This window comes from Carassius carassius, chromosome 3 (genome assembly GCF_963082965.1).
Source record: "Carassius carassius chromosome 3, fCarCar2.1, whole genome shotgun sequence".
NCBI classification, from domain to species: Eukaryota; Metazoa; Chordata; class Actinopteri; order Cypriniformes; family Cyprinidae; genus Carassius; species Carassius carassius.
In genome coordinates, this window is record NC_081757.1 from 20,939,912 (window position 1) to 20,953,100 (window position 13,189).

The 13,189-nt window shown below is 38.5% G+C and overlaps 1 protein-coding gene across 6 annotated transcripts; it reads right to left on the reverse strand.

Moving 5' to 3' along the window:
* Positions 1-1,054: 1,054 nt before the first annotated feature.
* htr5ab (5-hydroxytryptamine (serotonin) receptor 5A, genome duplicate b) lies at positions 1,055-12,654 on the reverse strand. 6 transcript variants are annotated; one of them, XM_059533499.1, is made up of 4 exons: positions 12,408-12,654; positions 7,509-8,599; positions 2,132-2,248; positions 1,055-1,235 (listed from the first exon to the last, which is right to left on the reverse strand). In XM_059533499.1, the coding sequence occupies exons 2-4, from the start codon at positions 8,214-8,216 to the stop codon at positions 1,176-1,178; spliced, it is 885 nt and encodes a 294-aa protein (XP_059389482.1). In that variant the 5' UTR covers positions 8,217-8,599; positions 12,408-12,654; the 3' UTR covers positions 1,055-1,175. The 6 variants fall into 6 exon arrangements, 5 of the variants coding, with proteins under 5 accessions (XP_059389482.1, XP_059389453.1, XP_059389473.1 ...); XR_009426454.1 differs by lacking the exon at positions 1,055-1,235 and adding an exon at positions 1,311-1,729 and having other exon boundaries at positions 1,765-2,248; positions 12,408-12,650; XM_059533470.1 differs by lacking the exon at positions 1,055-1,235 and having other exon boundaries at positions 1,311-2,248; positions 12,408-12,650.
* Positions 12,655-13,189: the final 535 nt, after the last annotated feature.

Sequence of the window (13,189 nt, forward strand, 5' to 3'; positions counted from 1 at the left end):
AAGAAATCCCTTTAGATGTGGAGGAGAATCTGTGGTCCAACAGACCGGGACGTCAGGGGGGTGTACAAAGTTTGTACTGTAAATCCCCTTACAGTGCTACATTTACAGTTTTAGTGTTGTTTTCCTACATTCCTATGTATTGGACAATCCTATCCACAGATTGTATCAAAATCTGAAATTGACACAAAATGAGTTAATTGAATTGAAGAATAGATTGTTTTATTCTTACAGTTATAGTCGCCTGGATGGTACAGTCACAAATATATAAACTGAAGAAGAGCAAGACAAGCCATTACAACACAGGTTGCATGCTGTGTTTGTCCAATCAATAATATTGACAACATAAAATTCATGAACGTATCGTGTGAAACGATTCCTTTATAAGCGGGAAACATGGAAAACAAAAAAGTAAGATTGAGTATTTGTGTAATGCCCTATCATGTTCAAAGTAAGCACATCAAGAGAGAACATATTTATGTTCATTTGCTCTTTGCTTTTCCATCTCTCAGTATCTGGCTCTCCATATTCAACCTTTGAGTACTACTCTCACCATAGACATTATTTTATTCTTATAGACACACATGCAATGTAGAATTTTGTGATGCCCTAAAGCTGAGTGTATAGATAACGGATGAACTGACAAACTGATGGACAGTCTTGAAACATGGATAGCATTTGAAAAAGATGGGGTGAGATCAGTGCTCTCATACTTATTGTGATTCTCTGCACATGCACTGGAAGCATTTGATAACTGCTAGGGGCATAACACAGCTGTCACTGACCTTCTCATTCATTTTAGTATTAGCAAGGTTTTTTTCCAATAGAAGAATCTATTTCAGTTAGGACAGCGACCAAGAAATTTGGCTCGGGACATGTGTGGACAAGCCTCTACATGGCAATACAAAATCGGAAGGACTTCACCATCACTTATAAAGACAAAGACAGGTTGAGAGACATTGAGCTTTTCGCATTGTCTTATTTACTGAACCTCTGATTATTGAGAACCAGTGAAAAGAGTAATTATTCTGTATCTTCAATAACCTTGAATGCAGGATCAATTCATATATTTTATTTAACACTTGCAGCACAGCTCCCATCACAAAAGAATTGCAGACTTGTTTACATTTACTTTCATGTAATGTCCATATTCCAGTTTACTCTGCTACAATGGTAGCTTACAAAGACGAAAGCTGCATCCTTTCATGGTCATGCACATAAATGCTGAGATGTGCTGCCTGAAAACAAAGGCATTTATGAGGCCATTTATAACAACCATTTTTTTCCAAATTTCCATTCCACTTTATTACACTTAATTTATTAGAAAAAATTAGTTTTATGAAAGGAAATGTGATGGAAATACAAATTGCTCCTTAGCCTGGTCATTATTTAGGGGAGTGAAAGGATATGAATCAGGCCAGATTTTTATAACGTGTACGTATGCCTACTTTGTGTCTCCATTGACAGAAGAAAAATGGCTTTGATATCCTTCAAGAACAATGGAAAACAACCATGGTTTTTCTCTCGAGTTCACAGAAATGGTGTGGACTACAGACAGTTTGCTCAGTGTCTGAATGAGTGGTTTAGTTTTGCAAGAGGGCACACTTGGATGGTTCGGCAGACATTATCTGAGCACTGATGAATTAACAGATAGTGCCAAACTTATCTAGGCATGAAGACATCAGCACCAGCAGCCATTCACAGACAGATATTATCACCAGCAGGTGAAAATCTGAACACCAGGCCTGTAGGTTTTTTGATGTGTACTGGAAATCCCCTTTCCTCCTGAAACAACAGTTAGAGTGAGTGCATTGCTTTTGTATCTTCTGTGTCTGAACTGAGAAGGAGGATTCTTTTGATGTTCTTCTCACGGTCTACTCATAAAACCCAAAGGTTTTCATTTTGGTTTTTCTGTTCCTCATCGCTGTCTGGAAAAGAGGTTTCTAAATGCATTGTTGTAGTTCTTGTTAAAGGCTGTGTAGATGAGTGGGTTAAAGAAGGAGTTTGAGTAACCCAGCCAAAGGAAGACACTTTTCCAGACAGGAGGGATGTCGCATGAACAGAGCGGAATGATGAGCTCAGCAAGGAAAAAGGGAATCCAACAGAGAACAAACACACCAATCAGGATGCCCACCATCAAAGCCGCTCTCCTCTCTTTCTGTTCTCTCCACGTCTCGCCATCCGTCTGGAACGATACAGTAGCATGACGAACTGTGAAGGCCATCTGTGGCTGTCGTTCAGCCTCCTTAACCTGGCAGTAAACAAACAGGATGATGAAGAAATTTATTGGTAGTGTTAATGAAGCACACAACTATCTGAAAGTAAATTAAAGTATTTGCTTTAAAAAAAAAATTAAAGCTTAAATGGTTCACCATTGCCTGATAGCAGGTAACTTTTTTGGCTTTCCTACAATCTATATCAACCTCATCCACTTTTTGTCAAAATGGAGTCTCTGTGATCAGTTCTGTGTCAGACGGGTTTGGATCAACTATCCACAGATTCATAGAAAACGAAGAGTTAAATTCATATCTCATGATTCAAAATGTAATCAAAAACACTTTGAAGCCGTATAACTTTGTGAGGCAGTAAAAAAAAATCCTTTTGTACCTGTATCTGTCTAGACATCACATTTTTACTACTCTGATCTTTAAAGGACACCCGCTATGCTTTTCTTGAATTTACCTTTCCTTTAGCGTGTAATGTAACAGTTTGCATTTAAACGATCTGCACAAAGTCCATGTAAAATAGAGTAAATCTTTCCAACAGAAAACACTTGCATGAAATACCTTGTTTGTAGTCCTGCCATTATTTCCATGACTTTGCTACGTCACTATAGGTGCATTCATGCCATGTTGTAATTAACATATTTGCAAGATTCTAACTTGTTAAAAGCATTCACCTCCTTGTAGAATGTGTAATTACAACTTAATTAAAATGTAAGAGAGTAAACTGGAAATTTTCCTAGAGCTCCGATCATGTGACCACTGCAGATCAAATTAGGCATTGATAGTGTTGCCATAGAAACACAATTCTGAATCCGAGGATGTGACCGTTCAGAGTAGGAAGTCATGTGTTGTCATCTAGAAACTACGATAATTATGACATGCCGTGAACGCATCACATAATACACATTTGCATAATGTCCGCCTACTAGTTGCTCTGGCCTGCCCTCAAAAAACATTGTTTATTTGAATTAGCTATGTCGAGAAGACACTTTTTTTTGTTGTTGCAATGCCACAGTTACCATAGATCTAATGCTGAAAACCGTGTAGCTGAGTCTATTCCACATACATGGATTAATGCTGTAAAATATGAAGCAGTTTTCCCCAGCTTTGTAAAACTAACGTAGCTTCTGCAACATGTTGTTATGTGAAAAATCTCACATTGTTTCCCTTGAAAGCAGAGGTGTGAAGTTTCTAAATAAAGACAGACTTAGATTTACTGTATTTGCTCCCAAGGTCAGTGGCGGCTTTTATGGGGGAAGCAGGGAAGGCACAGCTTCCCAAAATGTTTAGGTGAAAATGGGAGGAGGACGATTTAAATGTTAATAAAATTCACAATTAATTGCACTTCACGTCTCAGAATTGTATTTTTTGTTGGTAATTTCACAACTATAATAACATAACATGTTACTGAAGTTGAAAGGTGCAGCTTTTCTATCGCAAATGTGCTGAATCTGCTGATATAATTACAACCGCTAGGTGATAGAGAAGGGGAGGGGGAGGCCAGGGGAGAGCTGAGCTCTTGTGCCTCCATTGGAAAAAACAAATTAGCCAAATCACAATCGAGTGTTCACTTTCAGCGCTGAGGAGTGTTGAGAAAAGAAAACTCGCAGGGGAGGCTAGCTGGTATATCAACCAATCATCATAGAGACGGAAATTACATGATATTAGTTTAAACGTCTCCCGCTGTGCTGATAATGTAAGTATTTGATGAGTAGTGATATTGAATATTTGATCGCTGACAGATTTACCAAGCTGTCATTCAAACAGTATAAATACAAATTAAAAATAAAGAGAGTACATGCCTAAGCTGGATATAGGCTACAGCAGTCGGCTTAATTAAATAGCATAGCAGGCAGCTCTCTTTTAACACATGGATGGTTGTTTGCTTCAAGTGGTAGGACAGGTAAGTGAAATTATATTATCTTGCTGTATGTGTGTCGTTTTCTTTACGTTTTCTGACTAAAAGCAGCCAAAAAGCCATTTCAAAGCAGTTAAGCAAATAACAACAATAATAATAATCATCAAAAATCCCCAGACCAATACAATTAGTGTGCCTCCTCTATTTTAAGACCCACGAGCCGCCAAATGCACCAAGTTCACCAAAGCATTTGGGTCAATTGGCCCACAGTCACCCTTTTGGAAAATTGTCTTTAGTAATATTCTAGATGATTCTCTATGTGAGCAAATCACCAACATGTATAATTAAGCAATATCACAGATTATCACAGAAAAAAAAGTTTCAAAAGAAGCATCAAGCTTTATGTGTTGCCAAGCAACGCACAGAATAACAGCGTCTTAAACTCTACTCCACTTTCATAACATTCACAAACTCTAGTCTAGAACAGGATAAACAGACAAGTAGAGTGATAAACAGTGAAACATCGCTTTTATATGAACTATTAACTTTAATAGTTAACTTTATTTAATTTATTACAATTATTAACTAAAGTGCAGCATATCCAATCAAATTAGAAGACCAGAACCAATGTTTAATCTCTAACTTTAATATAAACACTGTTTTCTTTGTATTTCCTCTCGTGTTTTTAAAAAAGTATTTGAATTTGCTTTAAGCTTTTTGTTTATAAAGGCTGTAGTTGAGTGCACGGAGTACTGTGGCAGAACAAAGCACAATTACTGCGTATATGTTGTGTTTGTTTGTGCATTTTGACAGATAAAAGAGGCAACGAGGCAATTAATTGATTTTTTGGATCAGTATATGTTAGTGAGAAGATGTGTGTGTGCAAATTGTATGAAAAAGGAGTGGCAGCTGGTATCTGACACACCCCAAAGATGCCACATTCTCTCATCAAATTCTCTGCATTGAATGTATGTATAGAATGCTGGTCTTTTGTACATTTTCTTTAATATTAGAAATGAATACTTTTTCTATTTCAAATGATAAAATAATTAAGAACTAATTTTACAATATATACACATTTGGTCTAGAAGCATGTTTTAAAAAAGTATATAGGTTGGATTGTTATGGAGTTTGCCTTTCTTACTATCAAATGTCATTTTTTATTCATCACTACACTGACACAGAGGATAAATGTATCAATGAAGAAAAAAAAAGAATATACAAAAAGGTGAGCCATACAGAGAAGAAAGGAAGAGAACAGAATTAAACAAAAGACAGAAGAAGAATCAAATAAATTGAATTAGGCTTTATTTGCGTGTCTGCATTAACTGCAGTTTAAGACTTTCCCCTTGAGGAAAGAGGGTGGAGATAGAGCATCCATCCAGTCTAGATTAAATTAATTATAGGATTGTTGTTTAAACGTTATAGTCATGTGGTGTTATTTAATGTGAAAGTAATCACTAAAATTATGTTGAAAACATAAGAGCATTAACATTATCTGGGAATCTAAAAAGCCAATACAGAATTTAATATTTACAAATGATTGTTCGGTGTGAGGAAGCTGCTTCTAATTATACCCTTTTCTCTCACTCTGGGCATGTGTTTGTTGAGCGGGAACTGTGTCAATGTGTGTCAGCTCCTGCGGATTGAGCCTACCTTCTGAGGAAATAGCTCTGCGATCTTCACTGTTTTTTTTTTTAGCCCTCTTGATCTATGTATGTATCTATCCATCCATCCATACACACAGTGGCAAGAATACATTAGAGGACCCTTGAGAAAAAAATCTGAATTTCTCTATTAATTGCTAATAGAATCTCTTTTAACATACAACCAGTTGTACTCTTTTATATTTTATTGAAGACATTGTGTGATCATTGACAGTGCAAGCTGCCAGTAAAAAGTCAGTGAAACTCTGTTATGACTTCTCCAAAAGCTAACTGGAGTCAGTTAAGGAGATGAGATTGGAATTATGGGTCAGACAGGTGTCCTGGCCTTTAAATGAAAGTATACAAAGCCTGGTTACTTTCAAATATGCTCTCATACTAACAGATTGGTTAACGTAAACCATGCCTTGATCCCAATAGCTTAAAAAGGCATTAAGAGATGCAAAAAGATGGATAAGCTATACAAAAGTATTGCTTATGAATCCACAGTAAGAGACTCAATCTACAAATGTAGAAAAGTCTGGACGTTGATACCCTACCTAGGAGCCGGCATCCTGCATAGATGACTAAGAACAAAAAAAAACAAGAGTAAAAACAAAAGACCCTTCGAAAACTCTACAAACTGCAGAAGTCTTTGTTCAAGTGTCCACTATCACAAAAAAATAAAATAAAATACCTGAACAAAATGGTGTTCCTTAAAGGATAACAACAGGGAAGCCACTGCTGGCAATAAAAATTGAGTTATGTCTGATGTTTAACCAAGACAACTTAGTTTTGTCATGACAACTCTCTGAGAGTTTAGCATGGTAATGTACATGACAATATAAATGTGTTTGGTCTTGGCGGAACAGATCTGCTATGCTTCGGATTCGACAGAGCAAGTATCGAGACTTGCTACTGCCAATACATACAGTATACATGCTGCTGTGAAATACTGCTGTTTCCCATATAACATATATGAAACAACCCCCATATATATATCATGCATGAAATGCCCAGTAGCAGATCTATACAGGTGGAGCTGGGGAAGGTGGAGGGTTTCTGAAGCACGCTGCAACTGCAACAGCAACAGCAAGAACTGGCCAAGTATTTGAATGTTGGGCAGCAAACTCATTGGCTGCTGATGCAACTAGAACCGATCAGCTGTGCCATGTGAATAATGATCTGATTATGTCAGATTAGAAGTTATCAACATGCACCATCTAGAGTTTCATGACAGAAATTTGCATTCGTTCCACAACATTACAAATTCTCTATAAACAATTGGGGCAAACACCAGCTCCAAAACCTTATCTCAACTGTAAAGCATGGTGGACAGAGCATCATGGTTTAATGCTGCTTTGCTGCCTCAGGGTGTAGACCCTTTGCAATCATTAAGAGAACAAAGAATTATAAAGTGTATTAAGACAATATAGGAGAATATCAGGACAGCAGCTAATGACTTCAATCTTCAAACAGGCTGGGTGATGCAACAAGACAATGACAAATCACACAAGTAGCACTAACTAAAGAATGGCTGAGAAGATGCCTGGGTCCTAACCTTGAGCTGATTACGATTCTGTGGCATAGCCTTAAAGAGGGCTGTGCTATCAAAACAACACAGAAACATGGATACTAAACTGAAACAGATTTATGGGGAGGAATGGTCCAGTAGATGCAGAAATTGTCCAGTAGATGCAGAAATGCAGATATTTCAAAGGGGTTATCAGACTTATTCTTGCCACAGTAAATATATTCTTATATAATCCTAATTTTTTTTTTTACCTCTATGACCTCAGCCATGGGTGTGATGGTGTTGGTCTTGCGAGAGCCAATGCGGAACTTGGCAGCCTTGTATATCTTCCAGTAGACAAAGAGCACCACACAGAGGGGCAGGTAAAAGGCTCCAAATGTGGAGAAGACTGTGTAAGAGGGCTCCTGGCTTACTTGACAAGTCAGGCTGTCTTCCGAGTATGTCTCACCCCAACCGAAGAGTGGTGAAAGCGAGATAACAGAAGAGAGGAGCCACGTGAGGCCAATCATCACATTGGAGATTCGTTTACGTGTCTTCAGTGTATATTCCAGGTGGCGTGTGATGGACCAGTAGCGATCTAGGGCAATGGCCGTCACATTCCAGATACTGGCTGTGCAGCAGAGCACATCGCAGGAGATCCAGACCTGACACAAGGCCCGACCCAGAATCCAACGCCGGCCATAGAGCTCCCTAACCAGACTGAGCGGCATTACCAGTCCTGCAACCATCACATCTGAGATGGCCATGGAGGCAACCAGGTTGTGGGGAACACGATGGAAGGTGCGCACCCTCAGGATGGTCACCAAAACCAGAAGGTTCCATACAAAGGTGGCCACCACTAGCATTGCCAGCAAAGTGAGCGTGAGAACACTGAACACAGAAAATGGACGGTACAGATTACCCGATTCGGATCCTCTGGAGATATTAGCCGAGAGATCTGTAACGTTGGGTTGAGTCATGGCAGCATGTGACGGTATGCAAATAGATATCTGGCTCTCATTAGAGGACAATGTGAAAATAAATGTCCATGTCAGATTGGATGAATTTTGTACTGTTCTTTAGGTCAGGCATGGTTTTCTTGTTGGATATTTTCAAGTTCATTCATTTGAAAAAATTTGCAAGAGTTCATTTTTTGAGTGGGCGTCATGTGTTCTTGGCACTACAATTTGTGAGCTTATTGTCCTTTAGCTCACAGTTCTGTATGTTGGTCACTGAAAAGGTAGGCGTTTTAAAGTGCTGCCATACTGATTATGGATGACATTATAATACACACATTGATAATCATTTTCAGTTTCAGGTTCTCAGGACACACATCTGAAGGAGTGAGAAGCCATCCTCCATCCTATAACACAAGAAAAAAGGGCATAAATAAGTTTCATATTACATCCCACAAAATCGTCTTATTTAGCCACCACCTGAAATAGAAAACAGCTCTAGGCTATGGAATGGGCATATTTCTTTGTGCTCAGATTTCCTGATTTTTTTTATGATATGACTTGCTCCTATTTTAGCCATTCAAGTCATCTGTACAATAGAAACCTGACAGGGAAAATGATTTAAAGCTCATTATTATTTTGACTCAGCTAATAATAAATTGGCTTTTTTATTATTTATTTATCTGTAATTCAGTCCATGGAGTCTTTGAGGTTTTATATCCTCCTTTGGGTTAGATGTAATTTGTTCTAAGTGCTTGTGAAACAGATTAGGTTCAATTATTCGTAGCAATTGAAGTTACACAGGAGACCTCAATTGACAGGCGTCTTCATATTGACCTTCTTGCAATAATGTCAGCTGGTAAAGATCTATCCCACAGGAAAAAGCATCTTTATCCCAAAAGCACAGCCATCTACATTTAAAAGTAGCTGTACCAGAGACTGTCAAAGAGACAGATATTATTAGAGAGCCAAAAGGCTTTGATTTTCATTAGTTCCTGGTTCATGCGTGTCAAAATTGCTCCTCTGTTGGCCTTCAAAACTCAATTAGGAGTACAAAGGCCAGCATGCCTGTCAGGAGAGCTCAGTGGTAGAGTCATCAATACATCAAATACCTGTCAGCAGCACAACAGCGAAGGGAATATCACAAGCTGTCGTATCAGTGATGACAACAATGAGAGGCTTGAGTTTTCTGTCCTGTTGATTTCTGTATGTGCTTGCCCTCTGTTTGAAAAGAATTAAACTAACACAGATATCATACTTGTTTTCTTTTGGCTGAAAAGAGACAGCATAAAAATAGAATATACATGGGATTGCTGGCAAAAGGGTCCTACTGAGGTGTCAACAGACATTTCGTGTTGATTAACATACCTCTGATTGCCAAAAGTACATATCATTACCCAGCATGCTCATCAGTGAGTCTGGAGTCTGTCCTGTCAGGAGGAACAGAGAGGAAACACACAATGTCCACACTCGACAGGCTCATTACCACACACAAGCACAGGGGAGCACGGATTACAGATTCCCGCTCATTCTTTCTCAGTGCTGCTGAGCTGTGTTTGCGCTGTTGGTATGACTCTCTAGGAGAAATCACTCTAAGGAGAAAATGACATTTATGGATAAGATCTAAGATATACATCAAAAACATCCGTCATAGTGGCTTGCTAAAATTGCCTACCCTTATTTTTGAGGATATTCATCCTTTTTACCTATAATTTCGCCCACTTTCATCTTTCTTGTCTCTTCTGCATCTCTTCATGTCATCTTTAAATCATTCCCTGCTCTCCTTCGCCTCCATCTCCTTTATTAGTTTGTGGCCGAAGCCATGAAATTGGACACACATGCACCTAAACACATAATCTGTAGCAAGAAATGCCCTCAGCATGTTGTCTTTGGTGGTGTTCAACTAATCATCTCTGACAGCTTCCCCTCAGCAAATCAACCAGGGCACTGGACACACACGCTAAGAAAGACACCTGTCATTTATAGCCATTCCCACAAGAGTGAGATGAAACAACGGTTCATTTCTGGCTTTTTACGAGCTTCAGAGGACAAAAAGCATTCTGTTGTGTTTTAGAGTTTTTGGGTCTTATTTACTTAACATGCCACATGACAGAGAAATAAACAGTATGATATTTAAGGGATAGTACACTCAAAAATGAAAATTCTGTCATAATTTACTCACCATCATTTGGTTTTGAACCTGTATGCCTTTTAGACTTTTGTAGAACACAATAGATGATGACATGATATTCATATTTGAGTGAACTATCCCTAACAGAAAGAGACATGGGAATATGTGTACCAATACACTTTGAAATACTCTTTTACACATACTGCATGCTCTTGGATCTCTTTAATGGAATGTTCAATTCTGTTAGTCTAGGCTCAATATTTAACAATGTCCTCGGAGTGATAAGCTCAAGCAATTAACCTGCATAAACTTTTCTTAAGTACTTAAATGTTTTGAACCTTTTTTGACAACAACAATTAGCTTTTGAACCTGGTTCCCAGGGTGGCTGCAGATAAATGGTTAAGGTTCCACAAGGTTAATTTCCAATTAAGGTGATGCAGGAACTGAATAGTTACAGAGATCACAATTCTGTGCTGTCAATATGGTGCTCTCGAGCACAGCACATAACCACAAGCTGCCGCAGGGGGCTGTCGCTGCAATCAGTGTAGTGCATGCTATTTTGAATAAATAAAATTGAATATATCTGACTTGAATAAAATGGGTCAATTTAGGTGTTACCACACCACACCTTTTTTTTCAGTGCCTTGACTCATTTGGATGTTTATACGGTGGATATTATCATGCACAAGCTTAAACATGCTTAAAAAAGGTTTGATGATTTTAGTGGGTCCTCTTGAGGAATTTTTCTAAGCTGGTCTGACTGAGAAAGCAGCCTACAGAAAGCCAGAACCAGTAGGACAAGGACTTTTGTGTTTTAGCAGATGAAGAGATCTAGTAATGGCGAGCTGTACTTATACAAGGTTAAAGAAACAAGACACAACAGACACAATACAAATCTAGTTTAGAATAAACCTAGTGATTTTTTAATTGTTATAAAATTATGTAAATGCATATGATTGGTCTGTGGTGTCTAGATAAACCAAAAGTACTTAATGAGGGCAATTATGACAGCCATTGAACAGAACTACTGTGTATTAGGGTAGTGCTTTTGTTTGTCAAAACGGTAAGCAGCAATAAGAGTCCACAATTAACACACAGTGATAACATTACATTTCTAATTATATTTGTTCTAATGAGAGGAGGTTACTGCACACAGACAGAGAGAATGGTTTTTACCATGTCAATAAACCTACTTCTTAAGAGAGATAGAGGGAGAAATTCATTCAATGGATTTACTGTAAAGCGGCCGAGAATAGTTCAGCGAGAGATGCGTCTAATGCGCCACACAATAACATTAAAAAGCACATATAATCACTCGCTCTTTATTGACACAATATTCCCTTTTCGTTAAGTCAGTGATATTTTCTGTTTGTTGTACCGACTGTAAACGACATGAGATTGCTCCTCTTGCTATTTTATGTTCTTGTGCCAAGAAGCGGAGGTTTATAAATGCCCCAGCATTAATGCAAACTCTCTGATTCAAGCATTTGTCACTCAAATGTGGTTCTCGCGCGGTACAGAAGCATCATTTGCTGATATCTAAGAAAATGCGCGCGACTAGCAGCAACAACCTCATGAAAGCTGTAGTTCAGTAGTGTGCTGAAAACATCTAATTTAAACAACAACATACTTTAAACTTGCCTTGTTCAAATTAACACATTTCAGAACTTAAAGCGAGAGTGATCATGAACGTAAAAAATAACGGGTGTTTACTTCTGCCTTCGTGGCACGGGAGCAATCAAATGTTCCCCTGCATCCACTGGGGACAGAAACCCTCTCCTTCCTTTTTTTTCTGATATATACCTTTTAATTATGACATTTTATTCCCAAAGGCTTTAAAGGTGCTGCATTAAAAACGTTGTGTCCACACTTCCAAATATTTTCCCAGAGCTTTACATCATAGAAGAAAGGACGATAGTAAATAACATTTTGCAACGACCGCCCCAAATCACTTATTTTGAAATGCATATGGGCAACATACTGTCCGCATGTATCTCGGGAAATGTCGCCAATGCAGCACACTTAACATAGCGTTATTTACACTTTGCACACAGCAGATGTCTACTAAAGCTCTTAATACTCACCCGTAATTACAAAAGCAATACGAAGATGCTGCAAAAGTGCAGGATTGCTTCGCTTCTGGCTGTCGAGAGCCACTGTTCTGCCCACCTGAAACCGTCTTCATCCAAAAACACACTATACTTGAGTCAAGGCTTAAACACCGCATGTGGATTAAACCAATGTGTGGCGTAGGGGTGTAGCGTGCATACCGAAGGATTCTGGCTGCAAGTATCACATAATCAGGCTATTAAAGACGTTAAGATGGGGGGCAATAAGCGACTCATGGAAATGCTGCAAACATCGGTAATTTGTACACTGTTGTTAATAACGGATCAAGAGCATGGTGATAAGCTTAAACTTTTTTGCCTGTCTTGAGCGCAAGTTATAAAAAATGATGTTGTGTTTTAGTGACATGGAGGCAGCATAGATCACGTTAACGATCTGTTCCACACAATTATCTAAATTAATATTTAATTAGTTCAATCTGTAGCCTATTTCAGTTACAGCTGCTTTTTCCCCCTCCCGGTCTAGGTGGGGTTTCCCTGAGCGCGCGCTTTCCTTTTAGGGATCAATCCTATAGTGGCCACACGGCTGAACTGAATCGAGAAAAGGTCTTCATATGTCAAACACAGTAACTAGGAGAGATTCTCATAATAGACAGAAAACGATTTCCTCAATGCCTTGACCCAAGACAGTCGATAATCCAATAACAAATGATGTTTGTAGTATTAAATGTAATACGAAAAGGTATCATTGCGTCCCAGTTTGATGCCATGTTTGTGGTTTTTACTTGGTTGATGGAACA